At 39.2% G+C, this 16,781-nt stretch overlaps 1 protein-coding gene across 1 annotated transcript; it reads left to right on the top strand.

Moving 5' to 3' along the window:
- Nucleotides 1-2,155: 2,155 nt before the first annotated feature.
- LOC122416753 (uncharacterized) lies at nt 2,156-3,527 on the top strand. The gene is made up of 4 exons (XM_043429797.1): nt 2,156-2,626; nt 2,727-3,054; nt 3,280-3,423; nt 3,503-3,527. Exons 1-4 carry the CDS (start codon nt 2,623-2,625, stop codon nt 3,525-3,527), a joined length of 501 nt encoding a protein of 166 aa, XP_043285732.1. The 5' UTR covers nt 2,156-2,622.
- The last annotated feature ends 13,254 nt before the right edge of the window (nt 3,528-16,781 follow it).

Raw genomic sequence — 16,781 nt, forward strand, 5'->3', positions numbered from 1 at the left:
TCCTCTTCACTGATCTCTTCTTCACTACTGCTACTGCTGCTGCTTTCACTGCTGGAATCGCTGATTTCAAAATTCAAACGACGTACTCCCGATGTTCTAGCGATCCCTGAAGGTCCTGCAACCGCCTGGTCCCCTATTTCCTCGTCGATTCGATACGATGGACCCGTTATCTTGATTTCCCAGGGCTTTATCACTACCGGGGCTCGCGTATCGATCCAGCAATCGATTTTTGGATGGCCTTCGGCTTTAGGAGTATCATCTATGTCGTGATCGTCGGAATCTGTGCGTCCTTGTTCATTGAAATCGTAACGCTCCTCTTCGTTACACAATTCTTGGTATCGTCGCACTGTACACACAATGATTTTATGAGAATTTGAGTGAGAATTTAAATCACATACACTCTCACTCACTTTCACACTTTCACTTACTCGCTTACTTCACACTTGTACTCGCTCACTCACACCTGCATTCATAAACTGTTTGACACTTACCCCGTTCGTCAAATATCCCTGCTAACTCAGGATCATCACTCCATCCTCGGCGACGTATCACCCTGACAAGTGAATCAATCAGAGGAGTAGCGTGAAAATATCCCGTCCTCCAGCCGTAGATAATATCACGTTTCGATAAATCTAATAAAGCACCACGAATTTTTCGAAGCACTACACCTGAAGGTAAATGATACATCATTTCCTTCTGTTTAGCATCCGTCCATCTTGAAGCTAAACGCGGAACACGACGCACCAAAAACTTGAATAATTCACCCAATAAATATCGCGGAATAACTCGAGACATTTTAACCGAACGAACTCTTTGAATGTCAGAAATCAAATGAAAGATTTTCAAAAGAGTTCTTCGATATTTGAATAGATTGAAAAATTCCACTCGTTGCATCTCGAAATGATACCAACGAGGTATAGGAAAAAGAGGGGGTAGAATAAAAAATAATTCACAGGGATTCATATTCACCGAAGAACGTTACATGGATATGAGGATAAAATGCTGATCGAGTTCCGTTCACACGGATCGAAGTTAAATCGAAATACAAAAAGTAGAATGATTTTCCTTCACACTCCCACATTCTACCGAGTCTAATGCTGAGTAGAACGGATGTGAAGGATCAAGTTCGGTTATCAAGGTTGTCCGTTCTGATCGGAGATTCTGCATATTTCACCAAAAAACGTGGCGAACTGTTAACCAGATATTTTTACTTTCATTTTTTTCTCTCTCGAGGAAAATAACGTCGACGCTGCATTTTTGCACGTGTGCTCGAAAACTTCAGGAGACTTCTGTCTCCAGATGCGAGCATGTGAGTAGGTGTCAATATATGCATATGTGAATATATGTATGTATTGCCGCAAAAACGGAGGCGGCGTTTGACTTCGAAAAATAATGAAAAATATCATTTTTTTATCCAATCACGTTGTGATTGAGACGGTGAGAGGTGGGGGAAAATATATAAATCGGAATTTTTTTCCGATCTGCTATCATTATTTCAAGTGTCTACAAACCAGAAGCATCAAAGAAATGGAGTATACCGGAACAATGACGGAGGTGCAACGAGTTTCATCATCGTCATCTCAGCTCGTGATGGGAGTTGTTTACGGGATGAATAATTCGTTCGGGAAAATAATTGCATCAGGTTTTGAGCTTTCTCCTAAAACCGGAATTCTTACATCAATCATCAAATTGTTGACAAATTCTTTCATCGGAGTAACTCTCAATATCGAGGGATGGCAAAGTTTTAAATCGGACTACGATCGAATTTCACATTATTTTGGAGGGCCACGCTGGGACGCTGAAAGAATGCTTGGAACAAAAATCGTTCATGGATCGCATTGCACCGTTTTTACCTCCTGCTTTCAACAATCAGCAGTCTGCTTCAGCAACACTAGTATACCAGCAATTGGAGAGGTTCCCACCGGAGTTCGACAGTGCAATATTATCCTACAGGGATCGACCTTCAAGAAGTTGAAAGAAGTCAGCAAGTGCATCGACGCTCATGTGCAAAAACTTGAGCGTGAGAGTGCAGCAGTAAATATGTGTGTGACCATCATAATCTCCACCACCCATGATCTCCACATTGCAAGCGGCGGGCAGCAGGATGTAATGCGAATCCTTGAGACAGAAGACTACTTCGGAAAAATAATGGAAGAAACTCGGCAAAAAATGGGTGAACAATACCCTGATTTCGTTCGAAATTCGATGGAAGCAGTGATTTCTGAAATCACTACACTGTTCCGATTTGAAATTTGTCAACTCGTAACAGTCTACGAGGGAAAATCACATTAATTTTTGGAAAATAATTTGTAGTAGTAAGGTTTAATCAATAAGTGCTTAATAATAATTTCTATTATAACTATAAACATGAAAATCTTCAAAACCATTATACGAACGAATAAATTCCTTCAAATAAAAAACTCAAGTGAAAAAAGAAAAAAGACAGCGCTGCGGACTCGAGTTCAGATATCTTCGTGGGAATAAGCCTAAGACATCAAATTGCGAATTCAGCAGCTGTATGGGGTGGGGGAGCAAGGTGTCCAACTCGTTCATTTAGATGATCTTCACCTCATTAGCAGTCCAGTATTTGAAGTGTTCGAATCGAGTTAAAAAAGTGAAACAATGCGTAAGTGAAAAGTTGAAAAAAAAATTTCGGGAATTTGTGCAGTGTTTGTGCGTGAGTGTGCGAAATAAGTGGCATAATTTTAAACAGAGTTTTTTTCCAGAGCTCCGTTACGAAGATTACGTTTCTCCATCTGACCCATGGATAAAACCAGATATTTGGGTGGAGGTAACAGATGGGGAAAGACGGGTGTACCTGATCTACGACGACATCACTCCGGAACTTCAGGCTGCTCCGAAGATAAACGTATGGAGTTATCGGAGAGCAGCCAATGATGTTGAAGCTCATCAAAACGCAGTCCGTTCACGGGCATTATGGAAACGAAGAAATACGAAAAAAGAAATCTTCAGCGGGAAAAGGAAGTCTGAGTCTCCTTCATGGACCGATGTCGTTTTCAAAAAACGCAGAGTTATTCAAGAGATAGAAAAACAGTAAGTTCATATTTCTGGCTTTCCATGTAGAATAAAATCTTTGGATTTTTTAATTGAAAAAATTTTAGCCTAATGAAAAGTAAAAAAATGATTTGTTATTAACATGTTTTAAATGTTTGACGTAGTGCAATCATTCCAAATTCCTAAATTTTTATTTCCAACGTTCACAAATTTGATATTGTTTATAAATTCAACTAATGAATCAATACATTTCACTTATTTCAGGAAGAAAGAAGAAGAAGAAATAAATAAATGGAAGCTGATTCCGATAGATTTCGACTCGCCCCGACCCCCGAATGTACAAAAGCTGAGCGTCAGTTTGAAGAGAGTGGTACTTTCCGAGAACGTGGAGGAAGAAATAAAAGATCCGTAAGTAATCAATTGTTCCAAACTTTATTAAAAAACAAATAATAGAATTTAAAAATTTTTTTTAATTCTTCTGTTCCAGGAGAAAGAAGAAAAAGCGAAACTGAATGCCATTACATTAATATTGTCAAATTTTTCAAAATGAACTAAAAAAATAAAAAAAATAAAAATACGAATGTGTTTCGAAAATAATTATTCACATAATTCCGACTACCATCACTGTTATCAACATCATCGTCATCGTCATCGTCGTCATCATCATCATCAACATCAGCATCATTATCGTCGTCATCATCATCATCGACATCATCATTATCATCATCTTAATATATGAAGTAAAAACGTAAAAAAAGAAAAAGTAGAAAAACATACAGGTATGGTACTTCTCACACTATCCCCCTCCTTCCCCCCTCACACCTGTCCACCAAGCTATTTACCTGTGGAGTGGGAAAAAATAGCTTGGAGTGGGTAGGTGTTGTGGTGGGGGAAGGAGTGGGGATAGGAGTGGGGGGCGCCATACCTGTATGTAGTCTACTTATACGCATTAGACGACACGCACGTTTGAATACAAACGAATGCGAGCTCGGCCGTATCCGCGTGATAGCTCATCATAACGTTAATTTTTGGTTCAAATTTAAATTGAAGAGAAAAATTTATAATTTTTGATGATCCGTCGATGATGAGCTCGCATTCGTTCGTATAGAAACGTGTGCGCCTAATGCGTATACGTGTATCACTTGCACACGTGAAGATGCACACGAATGTATCGTGCCGACTCGAGAATAACCTCCCAGCGCGTGCGATTTTGACAGTGCAGAAATGTTATACTTTCAGCACTGAAATCGGAGCCGAAAGTACATACTTTCGACCGAGATGTAAAGAAAATAATATTTTCTGCCCTCCGGCCGGAAAGTGGCAACTTTCGGCCCGCTGCGAGATTTACAACATACTTGTTTAGCCGTGGTTCTGAATTTCCCGACGGTACGGTGACGGGCGAGAGATGAAAAATGGGATTATTTCCCTTTATGGCCGATTCCTGCACCGTACATACGGTCGGCGTCGAGGACGACGGACGCGCCTGCAGTTTCATCATGGATTCCTGTATTGGCGTCAATGTTAACGCCTTCAATCGGATGTTCTGGTGGTTTTTCGTCCACCAGTTCGACATCGCACAGTGGAAATCAATCATTGATTTATTGAGGTCGGTTTTCAAGTCCCCTGAAGCCGTCGTAATGATCAGCAAATGATCAGCACCACTGATAGCACTCATAATCATCCGCTCCGGCCCAAACGCACTCGGCATTGATCCCGAGCTGAAACGAGTGGTCAAACCCACCAGCATTTTATTAATAAACGCAGTGGATTGGATCTGCTTGGCCTTGGTATTTGACTCATCATCACATCGGATGTTCTGTATGCATTCGGGACCAGGAAAATCCATCAATGTCATCTTTCCTGGTCCGTTTTCGACATTAAAACTCCTAGTGGAGTTTGGATTCTCCAAGGTTCCGGGATTGTCGAGAGCCGCGACGAGAACGTTGAATTGCGAGGACGTAACGCATTTCAGTTCGTTGGCCCAACATTGTTGCGACGGCTTGAATTTCTTCCACTTGCTCTGTTCCTTCTTCATATTTTCAACGACGTCAAACATCCCGCGATTATTATAATTGAGGAGTTTCACGGTAACCGAGTCCGGATACTCTTCGGTCGCCTCAGGCGCAGCTGCAGCGATGAATAAGCGACGGATGCCTGGGTAGGACTGCAGTCCGGAGACGCACGTACTCTTCCCGGTAGTGGACCGTCCTTGAAGGAATACCACCACGTTTCCTTTAGCAAGGTTGTAACTGCGTAGGAAACTTTCCATGTTGGGGAGGTCGTCAATTATATTCGAGAAAGAGGACAGAGCCCGACTTGGCACGGAGCTGTCAATAGCTTTATCTCGGCGGAGGAGTATAGAGTGAATTGTTGAATCTGAAAAAAAAATTAATTAGAAAAATCGGCTTCGAACGGCACTGCCTGCCGTTCGAAATATTATTGGCGTCGCAAAACTGAACTTACTCGTTTTTGGAGGCGACATTTCGGAAGCTGTAATTGATAAAATGGTAATTATAATAATAATGTTTTGATATAATATAATATATAACTAAATTATAATAACATAATAATAATAACGCTTTGACCGGGTGAATTTTTTTTCGATCTTTTTGCATACTTCTTATGCTACGAAAAATACGACGATCCTTGCTACAATCTATGCTACGATTGATATTACGATGTTTGGAACGATACATACTACGAACTGTGCTACGCGATCTATGCTACAATCCGAAAAATATGACGATCCTTGCTACAATTTATGCTAATATTTCAATTTAATTCTACGTAGTAAATCGTGTATTTTGAAATAAATCGTGTCATTTTGAAATGACTTTTGACCGAAAAAATAATAATCCAGCATGAAATTAATAAATCTTGAGAACTATCAATAAATCCGAGGGTGTAATGAAGCAAATGAGTTGAAACTTTTTCCATACAACGGCGGAGTTCAATCTTAACATTTCAGAAAGACTTTTGCCAGAAAAATTAATAAATCCTGCATGGAATTAATAAGTCTTCAGAACTATAAATAAATCCCCGGTCGGAATAATGCAATTGGGTGGAAAATTATTTTCATACCACGGCGGAGTTCAATCTTTTATTTCGGTGAATATTGGATTACCCATTTCAAAATGACTTTTGACAGAAAAACTAATAAATCGTTATTGAAATTAATAAATCTTCAGAACTATAAATAAATCCCCGGGTGGAATAATGCAATTGGGTGGAAAATTATTTTCATACCACGGCGGAGTTCAATCTTTTATTTCGGTGAATCTTGGATTACCCATTTCAAAATGACTTTTGACAGAAAAACTAATAAATCGTTAATGAAATTAATAAATCTTTAGAACTATCAATAAATCCCAGGGTGAAATGATACGATTGAGTTGAAACTTTTTTCCATTCAACAGTGGAGCTCGGATCAGCCATTTTAAAATGACTTTTGACCGAAAAAATAATAAATCCGGCATGAAATTAATAAATCTTGGGAACTATCAATAAATCCCAGGGTCTAATGAAGCAAACGAGTTGAAACTTTTTTCCATACAACGGCGGAGTTCCATCTTAGCATTTCAGAAGGACTTTTGGCAGAAAAATTAATAAATCCTGCATGGAATTGATAAATCTTCAGAACTATAAATAAATCCCCGGGTGGAATAATGCAATTGGGTGGAAAATTATTTTCATACCAAGGCGGAGTTCAATCTTTTATTTCGGTGAATCTTGGATTACCCATTTCAAAATGACTTTTGACAGAAAAACTAATAAATCGTTAATGAAATTAATAAATCTTTAGAACTATCAATAAATCCCAGGGTGAAATGATACGATTGAGTTGAAACTTTTTTCCATTCAACAGTGGAGCTCGGATCAGCCATTTTAGAATGACTTTTGACCGAAAAAAAAATAAATTCGGCATGAAATTAATAAATCTTGAGAACTATCAATAATACCCAGGGTGTAATGAAGCAAATGAGTTGAAACTTTTTTTCCATACAACGGCGGAGTTCCATCTTAGCATTTCAGAAGGACTTTTGGCAGAAAAATTAATAAATCCCGCACGGAATTAATAAATCTTTAAAACTATCAATAAATCCCCGGGTGGAATAATGCAATTGGGTGGAAAATTATTTTCATACCACGGCGGAGTTCAATCTTTTATTTCGGTGAATCTTGGATTACCCATTTCAAAATGACTTTTGACAGAAAAACTAATAAATCGTTAATGAAATTAATAAATCTTCAGAACTATCAATAAATCCCAGGGTGAAATGATACGATTGAGTTGAAACTTTTTTCCATTCAACAGTGGAGCTTGGATCAGCCATTTTAGAATGACTTTTGACCGAAAAAAAAATAAATTCGGCATGAAATTAATAAATCTTGAGAACTATCAATAAATCCCAGGCTGTAATGAAGCAAATGAGTTGAAACTTTTTTCCATACAACGGCGGAGTTCAATCTTAACATTTCAGAAAGACTTTTGGCAGAAAAATTAATAAATCCCGCATGGAATTAATAAATCTTCAGAACTATAAATAAATCCCCGGGTGGAATAATGCAATTGGGTGGAAAATTATTTTCATACCACGGCGGAGTTTTAAACATCAGTTTAAAAGAATGTGCATTTTTGATAAAGTCATGGCTACAGAAATCATATCTATGAGTTTATGGCATTATTTTCGATAATTCGTTAGAGATTAATTATTGCAAGACGAACTGGCAACAACGTAAACTATGACCTCCGATAATATGCTTAGATTGGCAACAATGTCCCACAGCTGTCATATACGCACTCCGTTCGTAATCGCAAAATCTAAGTGTTTTCCTATTAACCATGAACATCGGTCCAGGAAAAAAATTCTTTGGTTGGAAAGGTAAACTTTGCAGCGAAGCTGTTTATAAGCAGCGATGTGCTCAAGTGCAGAGTGGAAAAAACAGCGCGAAGGAACTTCGCAATAGCGAAAAATAATGGGTCTGAATCAATGCGAGACGTTATGAATAGCTTAATTCCATTGCAAAGTATTTTATCGGACGGGATCACGAAAAAATTGGCAGCCGCCGGGATTACTTTTTCAAAAATAATCCACGCCTATTCTTCTACGAACGATGACGGTGTGCGGTTACTTTTAACCAAATCTTCTCACGGACATCCTCGTATTACGAATCGGTATTCCACCGTCGATCAATTACAAGACTTTATTGACAAGATTATCAAACTCCTGAGTCCTGAGTAATAATCACCAAAGATATTTCATATGAACTGTCTTTCGCACTTAAAGGATTTGGTTATTTATTTATCGTTACATGAATTAATAAAAAGAAATAATATTTGCACTGCATTTTGTACGTTGAAGATTTGATTCATTATTGTTATATAAAATAATAAAACAAATAATATTTATGTTGTTTAATTTTCCTTCTGAATTTACTTGATGGCCACATACATAATTGTCAAATGTCGCTAGGATAGGGAGCGCTTGTGCCATCTTTGCCGTTGCCATGATTCCGAAGCTTTACATTTGGTGTGTGCAATTTTTGGAAAATTTGGCGATTATAATAATCAATAACTCTGAATCGGTACTGTCAATGTTTATTTTCAAGGCACCAAAAGTTAGTTCGATATTCCATTTAACCGTACCTGTTTTTTTCAACTCCGTGGCATCGATTTCTCGGCAAATATATATAATATACTGAAAAATGTTCGCAACATCCCCATAAACATAATGTGATAAGCACATCAAATGCTCCAACTTTGTGATTTTTTTTTTCTAAATAACTGTACTGTGCATCGTTTTGAAATTTTGCAGGTTGATTAGTGAAGGGATCATGAACGTTCACAAAAAATTTCATCTCGGTGGCATCGTTTCGTCCTAACCCCACAACAACCTTAAGCGCATCTGTTGAACGCCAAATCATTTTTCTACGAGCTGTTGGGTTTTAGTGGGGGCTGCATCATCGGTGTTGTACGTTTCCCATTTCCCCCCCCCCCCCCCCCCTTGTTGTTGAAAAAGAATTGAGACGATTTTGCTTACCTCTATACCGCTGACAATAATGTACGCTTTCCACAATTAGCTTGGTCAAATACTCATTGTCCGTACGGATGAAAGCCAGTGGTATTTGTCAAATCCTCTGTAAATGTATATCGTCAGTGCTTTTTCCCACACCTTGCTCAACTTTACTGTCTCATCGATCACACGAATGTTTTAACTCTGCAAAAAAAAGATGTATTATTTTTTCTTCGACAAGCCAATCTGTTTAACCTCGAAATTGAACCCGCCGCGGTCCGCTGAATATTTGGCAAATCATTACGCTTTTTCACATCGCATTACCGGTATCAAGAGACTCGGTAGAGTCTCGGGACAAGTACATTGACAGCCCTGTCGTCTGCTGGCCTGAGGCTCTCGCCGAGACTATCTTTTCTCTGAATAAAACGATTCGCGGTGGTGGGGGTAAAACTGGCATGTCATTTTCTAGAATTGCGGAGCTCAAGAGATGTTTTGTTAGGCGAAAATTAGTTTGGACACTAAATTTCAAAATCTCTTTCGAATGAGCCCGAAACCAACCCGATCAGTAGCGTAATTGCTGAAAAAAAACTTTGCACAGGCTCAAGATTATGCAAAAGTTACTAACACATTTAGAAATTTGACATGTCTGTATATAATCCCATCAAAGGCCTCATGTCCCTCGGTCTAACTTCGCGGCGGTGTCGCGGATTAACGTCACATGCCGAGAGCTCGAAAGTCACCAGCCGAAGTTTCACGTCATGTTGACGTTTGGGGTTATGATGTTATCAAGTGCGTGCGGGATAACTAAAAATAATTTTCGTCATCTGCTAACGAAGTGCATATTACTATTTATTTCGTTAAATTTTGTGATATACTAAACCAGTATCAAAGCGGCCGCGTAAATGTAGTCTGTGATATGTGTGCGAAAAAGGATATAAAAAATGCGCGATGCATATGTCAACGAAAATTTTTCAAGATTTCATTATTTTGCTCGACTGGAAATAAGCGTTAACTAAAATAATCTTTCAATTTAATCACAGTGCGAGAAATATTGTCCAGTGTAAATATATTGTCAGTGGCTAGGTTATATATATATGAAGGCGTCAGGTTATATATATGAATAAATACAACTGAAACCCACAGAACTGTTAGAATGATGTTGTAAACTTTAATTGAATAAATGTTTTCTAATTTATTTCTCATGTTTCCCATATTTTGCTTCATATTCAGTTTGGCTCTGCCCTCTCTGATCCTTGTTTTCACTCCATTGGTTTGCAGCGGATCGATACATATCATTAATTGATTGCCTAATATGTGTCCTATGATTTTCTACTATTTCTTCATGCTGATTGTGGTAACGTGATTCAAGAGGTTTCCAGCTATGATCATCAATCTCACAATTTGTACATCAGATTCTCAAAACAGTTTCTGGTCTTGATATAAGTGTAGTTATTCTTTTTCCACCTGGTCTGTCGAGTAACAAATTTTGAAACTTATTCCAAAAAGTCTTTGTATGCTTTGTTTGCTGATCATATGAAAAGTCGAATCTTTGGAATGCAGTAGGCAAACACAAATTTTGACAACAATACTTATGAAATGACATGTATGTTGAGTATTCCCACTTTGCAAATTACAAATGTGGAATTATTAGTGAAAAGATTCATTACGCTAAGTCTACAGTTGCTCAGTTTTGGATGCGATCAAATATAATGCCTGCTAACATCCATAGGAACATACAGAATTTCTGAATACAATGTTCGCTATGTCATTTCAACATAACATCATGACTTTTGCCAACTTTTCTCTATAATACTATAGATTTGGATTATTGAAATACAGCAAAAATCTGCGAATTATAAAATTGATATACTGTGCCACTCATTTTCCTTTATAACACTAACTGTAACATATATGTGAAGTAAAAAACTCATCACAGAAGTCTTCAGTTGCTCATTTATGGATAGATTTTAAATTGCTGTCTTCAAAATTTATTGCGCAGATACATTGAATCACAGCAGATACCTGCGAACTCTGAAATTTCTGCGCATAAATATGTGTGTTAAGTATCACCCCTTATATTTGATTATGAGAATGAGTAATAGAACTTGGTTTAGCAAGTTTTAAAGTATTTCTTTTTAAATACTATTGAAGTTTGTATTACTGCGGTATGAAGCGAATATCTCCAAACTTTCATATTTTTGTGTCGCAGCATGTGTGCCAATCATTTAAATTTTTTACTCCAACCGTAACATGTAATCTCAAAAATTCATCACATACGTCTTCAGCTTTTCTAAATTCCTAAATTTTCCGTTTTCTATTTTATTCTGAGTTTTTAAACTTTTAAAGTCATTCCTGAATTCTCCTGAAATTGTTTTTCTCCAAAACCAATGCAGATACCTTAAACGTCTTTGAATTCCGTTGCTCTGTTGAATTAAGTACACTCAGTTTTTTTTGCTTCTTTGAGTTCTGACATAATAAATGTTTCCAGGTGCTTTTTTTCAGCAACTATCAAACTGTAGATAATTGGATCTCAGCGGCCACTTGCAAACTTTGGAAATATATTTCATCGGGGACACGTTTTGAATGACACGAAAATGTCTAGATTCAGAATGCAGAAATATGTGTTAAAAGTACTTGTCCGGCCCATCACTTTCCAATTAAATTGTTTATCCAAATAAAAGTCAGGGCTTGTCTAGAACTGATGGATCACAAGTATTCATGCATGCAGATAGAATTGAGAGAATTATCTTCAAGTAATTTTTACTTAATTGCACTAATTTAATAAAGAACGGAAACAAATTATTCCGCAATATAGAAGGGATATTCTTGTGCATCGATAAATGAAAAAAATTGTACATAATGTATATGTTCAAGCTTCCAAAATAACTCTGCAGTTTACATTCGATGACGGCAATTTTTACTTCCCACTTATTCTTCCAGCGAACGAGTTCCATTCGGAATAAGAACTAATCTATACTATTATTAAGAACATTAAATTAATAATGAATCGCATTTCAACAAACTTTTAACAAGATTCTGCCGTGCCTATGATTGATTCTTTATTGAATGAATAGTGATGGGCCGGACAAGTACTTTTAACACATATTTAAACATAATTTGTATCGATCCAATCGACGTCGAATTTTGTGAATAATACCAGAGGATCCTGAAAGTCTGAGGAGAATCGATTTTCTTATAAGTCTCTGCCACCATAGAGTAAGAAATGACTAGCTTGCATGTGATTCTTTTGGATTTGAAAGCTTCTTAGAACAATTCAATAATGTCAAAATTTGAAGTCACTAATAAAATACTTGTCCACCGATTGATATCATAAATTTTAGTGCTGCACGTAAATTGGATGGAATTTTTTTCAATTGATTTTTCTGTTCGAATCAAATAAGAAGAATGAGGCATCGGTTTCCAAAATGATTTCAAGGGCGATTTTTCGGTTTGTTATTTTTTACTTGTTATTTGATTCTTTTGACACTTTAAAAAATAGATGCAGATTAGTTTTTTTTTAATATAACGTTTTGTCAAGATTTGTAAAGATTTTTTCGAATTGTTCTGTAGTTTTTTTTATGAAATAATTTTTTTTACAATTAAAAAAAAATTTTGTTTAAAGTTTTATTTATGGGTGAAATTATCAGCAAACGGGGGACCATCAATGTACTTGTCCCAACCTTTTTTTTCCCTAGGGGAAGTTTATGGTTTTATTAATTTTTCTGGCAAAAGTCTTTCTGAAATGTTAAGATTGAACTCCGCCGTTGTATGGAAAAAGTTTCAACTCATTTGCTTCATTACACCCTCGGATTTATTGATAGTTCTCAAGATTTATTAATTTCATGCTGGATTATTATTTTTTCGGTCAAAAGTCATTTCAAAATGACACGATTTATTTCAAAATACACGATTTACTACGTAGAATTAAATTGAAATATTAGCATAAATTGTAGCAAGGATCGTCATATTTTTCGGATTGTAGCATAGATCGCGTAGCACAGTTCGTAGTATGTATCGTTCCAAACATCGTAATATCAATCGTAGCATAGATTGTAGCAAGGATCGTCGTATTTTTCGTAGCATAAGAAGTATGCAAAAAGATCGAAAAAAAATTCACCCGGTCAAAGCGTTATTATTATTATGTTATTATAATTTAGTTATATATTATATTATATCAAAACATTATTATTATAATTACCATTTTATCAATTACAGCTTCCGAAATGTCGCCTCCAAAAACGAGTAAGTTCAGTTTTGCGACGCCAATAATATTTCGAACGGCAGGCAGTGCCGTTCGAAGTCGATTTTTCTAATTAATTTTTTTTTCAGATTCAACAATTCACTCTATACTCCTCCGCCGAGATAAAGCTATTGACAGCTCCGTGCCAAGTCGGGCTCTGTCCTCTTTCTCGAATATAATTGACGACCTCCCCAACATGGAAAGTTTCCTACGCAGTTACAACCTTGCTAAAGGAAACGTGGTGGTATTCCTTCAAGGACGGTCCACTACCGGGAAGAGTACGTGCGTCTCCGGACTGCAGTCCTACCCAGGCATCCGTCGCTTATTCATCGCTGCAGCTGCGCCTGAGGCGACCGAAGAGTATCCGGACTCGGTTACCGTGAAACTCCTCAATTATAATAATCGCGGGATGTTTGACGTCGTTGAAAATATGAAGAAGGAACAGAGCAAGTGGAAGAAATTCAAGCCGTCGCAACAATGTTGGGCCAACGAACTGAAATGCGTTACGTCCTCGCAATTCAACGTTCTCGTCGCGGCTCTCGACAATCCCGGAACCTTGGAGAATCCAAACTCCACTAGGAGTTTTAATGTCGAAATTTGGAGGGCGGAAAACGGACCAGGAAAGATGACATTGATGGATTTTCCTGGTCCCGAATGCATACAGAACATCCGATGTGATGATGAGTCAAATACCAAGGCCAAGCAGATCCAATCCACTGCGTTTATTAATAAAATGCTGGTGGGTTTGACCACTCGTTTCAGCTCGGGATCAATGCCGAGTGCGTTTGGGCCGGAGCGGATGATTATGAGTGCTATCAGTGGTGCTGATCATTTGCTGATCATTACGACGGCTTCAGGGGACTTGAAAACCGACCTCAATAAATCAATGATTGATTTCCACTGTGCGATGTCGAACTGGTGGACGAAAAACCACCAGAACATCCGATTGAAGGCGTTAACATTGACGCCAATACAGGAATCCATGATGAAACTGCAGGCGCGTCCGTCGTCCTCGACGCCGACCGTATGTACGGTGCAGGAATCGGCCATAAAGGGAAATAATCCCATTTTTCATCTCTCGCCCGTCACCGTACCGTCGGGAAATTCAGAACCACGGCTAAAACGGATCATCAAAAATTATAAATTTTTCTCTTCAATTTAAATTTGAACCAAAAATTAACGTTATGATGAGCTATCACGCGGATACGGCCGAGCTCGCATTCGTTTGTATTCAAACGTGCGTGTCGTCTAATGCGTATAGGTTCGAACGAATCGTGCTGATTCGAAAATAGCCTCCCAGATGAAATCAATGCATAGACAATAAATAATGTGATAGACTGATGAAATAAATATAGTCGTTCGGAATAATGATCCATTTTCAGGCTTATAAGAATGCAAATATTCATATAAATTATCTTTGCTAATCTTGTTTTATTGATGCCTGCCCCGACATTTGCTGCACGAGCGAAGTGAGTACTGCTGGTCGGTTTGATGTTTTGATGCCTGCCCCCGACCAGCACCACTCGCTTCGCTCATGCAGCAAATGTCGGGGCAGGCATCAAAACATCTTCTATCGATAGATACATGTTCCAAAAGAAACGTACTTTCGACCGGCTGTAAAGAAAAATAGTATACACTACACGGGCAGACGTTTGATAGCCCTGAACTGCGCTTCAAATGCCCTCGGCTTCGCCTCGGGCATTGTGACGCGCAGGGCAGGAATATCAAACTTTCTGCCCTTGTAGTGTAATATACTATTTTACTCTTCTCATTCCAGGAGCTATACGATTGCGCCAGACCTGCGAGACCAAAATATATTCGATCGACATATGTCCGGGCTGGCTCAGGACTTGCTTGCTCAAACGTATGTATAGGACGCTCTGCATCGTGCAGATAGTTTGCATATTCCGGGAGCATGCTATGCAATATTTTCATTGCGCATGCAGATAGTAAAACTCGGTTTTTTTTTATCATTTTATCATTAATTATTTATTTTATTCGTTTCCGGCCGTCAACGAGCAGTTCAGGTCCATCGTCCCAACCCAGTCTACCTCAACTAACAGGACACGATGAATCCGTCCAGCCGATGAATAAGGCGCAGACTTCAAATGCCAAAAATTCCGGAACCGACGAGAATATCGAACACAGGTATGTCGGCAAATATTTTTTTTTGTCGGCAAAATTTCGTGTGGGCAAAACCCACCTGCAAACCCTTTTGTTTTTTAATTTTATTTTTATTTATTCATTTTTTTCAGGGCGGACGAGGATCGAAACATTTTGGATATGGACCCGATGTCAAACGTGCAGTCGAACCGTAAGGTCGGCGACGACGAAGTGGAAGATCCGAACAATTCGAATGAGTCCCGGGAAGAAGAACTAATGGACGTCGACTCAGAAGGGAGCGTACCTGACACCCGAGGTCTTACCACCCGAGGTCGTACCTGACGAGGGCGCTAACATTATCGATAAGTATGTCAACAATTGAAAATAATGCGTTGTTTGCTCCCAGAATATACTGGAAAATGAAACTTTTAATTTTTTTAATTTTGCAGCTTAGAGGATCCAGTTCAACAGGCGGGACAGGCATATCTGTTACTCCCGAGCAGCGGCTCCGCGTCCAGCGGAGAAGACGAAATGATTATGGAAATCCCGAACTATACTGCGGAATTGTCGCTCGGCCTAAAAGAAGAAGTCAAAATGCTATTTTGGAGAAACTTCAGCGACTTCAGCGTCTCACTCATTAAAAATGAAGAGTACGCTAGCTGGTTGGACAAAAAGCTCAGAAGATGGAGCAGACACGCGTTTCGACTCACGGAGGAAGGCCTCGCCGTTGGAGAAATGTGCCTGGTTTCAAAAAACGGCATTCACAGACGAGGCCAGGTTGTCAGCAGAGACGAGGGTGGGTTTTCCTTACACCTCGTTGACATGGGCGTTATCAAGAAATATAGACGGAATACCCTGAAGAAACTCTCAGATGAATTACGTGCCTGTCCACCGCTGGCTTTTCGATGCGAAACATCAATTGATGAAAAGTATCGGAAAAGTAAGTCGTCGTCGTCGTCGTCGTCGTCGTCGTCGTCGTCGTCGTCGTCGTCGTCGTCGTCGTCGTCGTCGTCGTCGTCGTCGTCGTCGTCGTCGTCGTCGTCGTCGTCGTCGTCGTCGTCGTCGTCGTCGTCGTCGTCGTCGTCGTCGTCGTCGTCGTCGTCGTCGTCGTCGTCGTCGTCGTCGTCGTCGTCGTCGTCGTCGTCGTCGTCGTCGTCGTCGTCGTCGTCGTCGTCGTCGTCGTCGTCGTCGTCGTCGTCGTCGTCGTCGTCGTCGTCGTCGTCGTCGTCGTCGTCGTCGTCGTCGTCGTCGTCGTCGTCGTCGTCGTCGTCGTCGTCGTCGTCGTCGTCGTCGTCGTCGTCGTCGTCGTCGTCGTCGTCGTCGTCGTCGTCGTCGTCGTCGTCGTCGTCGTCGTCACAGAACAATGCCTTTGCAGTTTTGCTTAAAAATGCGTCCCGAACACGCCAGTA

The sequence above is a fragment of the Venturia canescens genome, chromosome 10, assembly GCF_019457755.1.
Source record: "Venturia canescens isolate UGA chromosome 10, ASM1945775v1, whole genome shotgun sequence".
NCBI lineage: Eukaryota > Metazoa > Arthropoda > Insecta > Hymenoptera > Ichneumonidae > Venturia > Venturia canescens.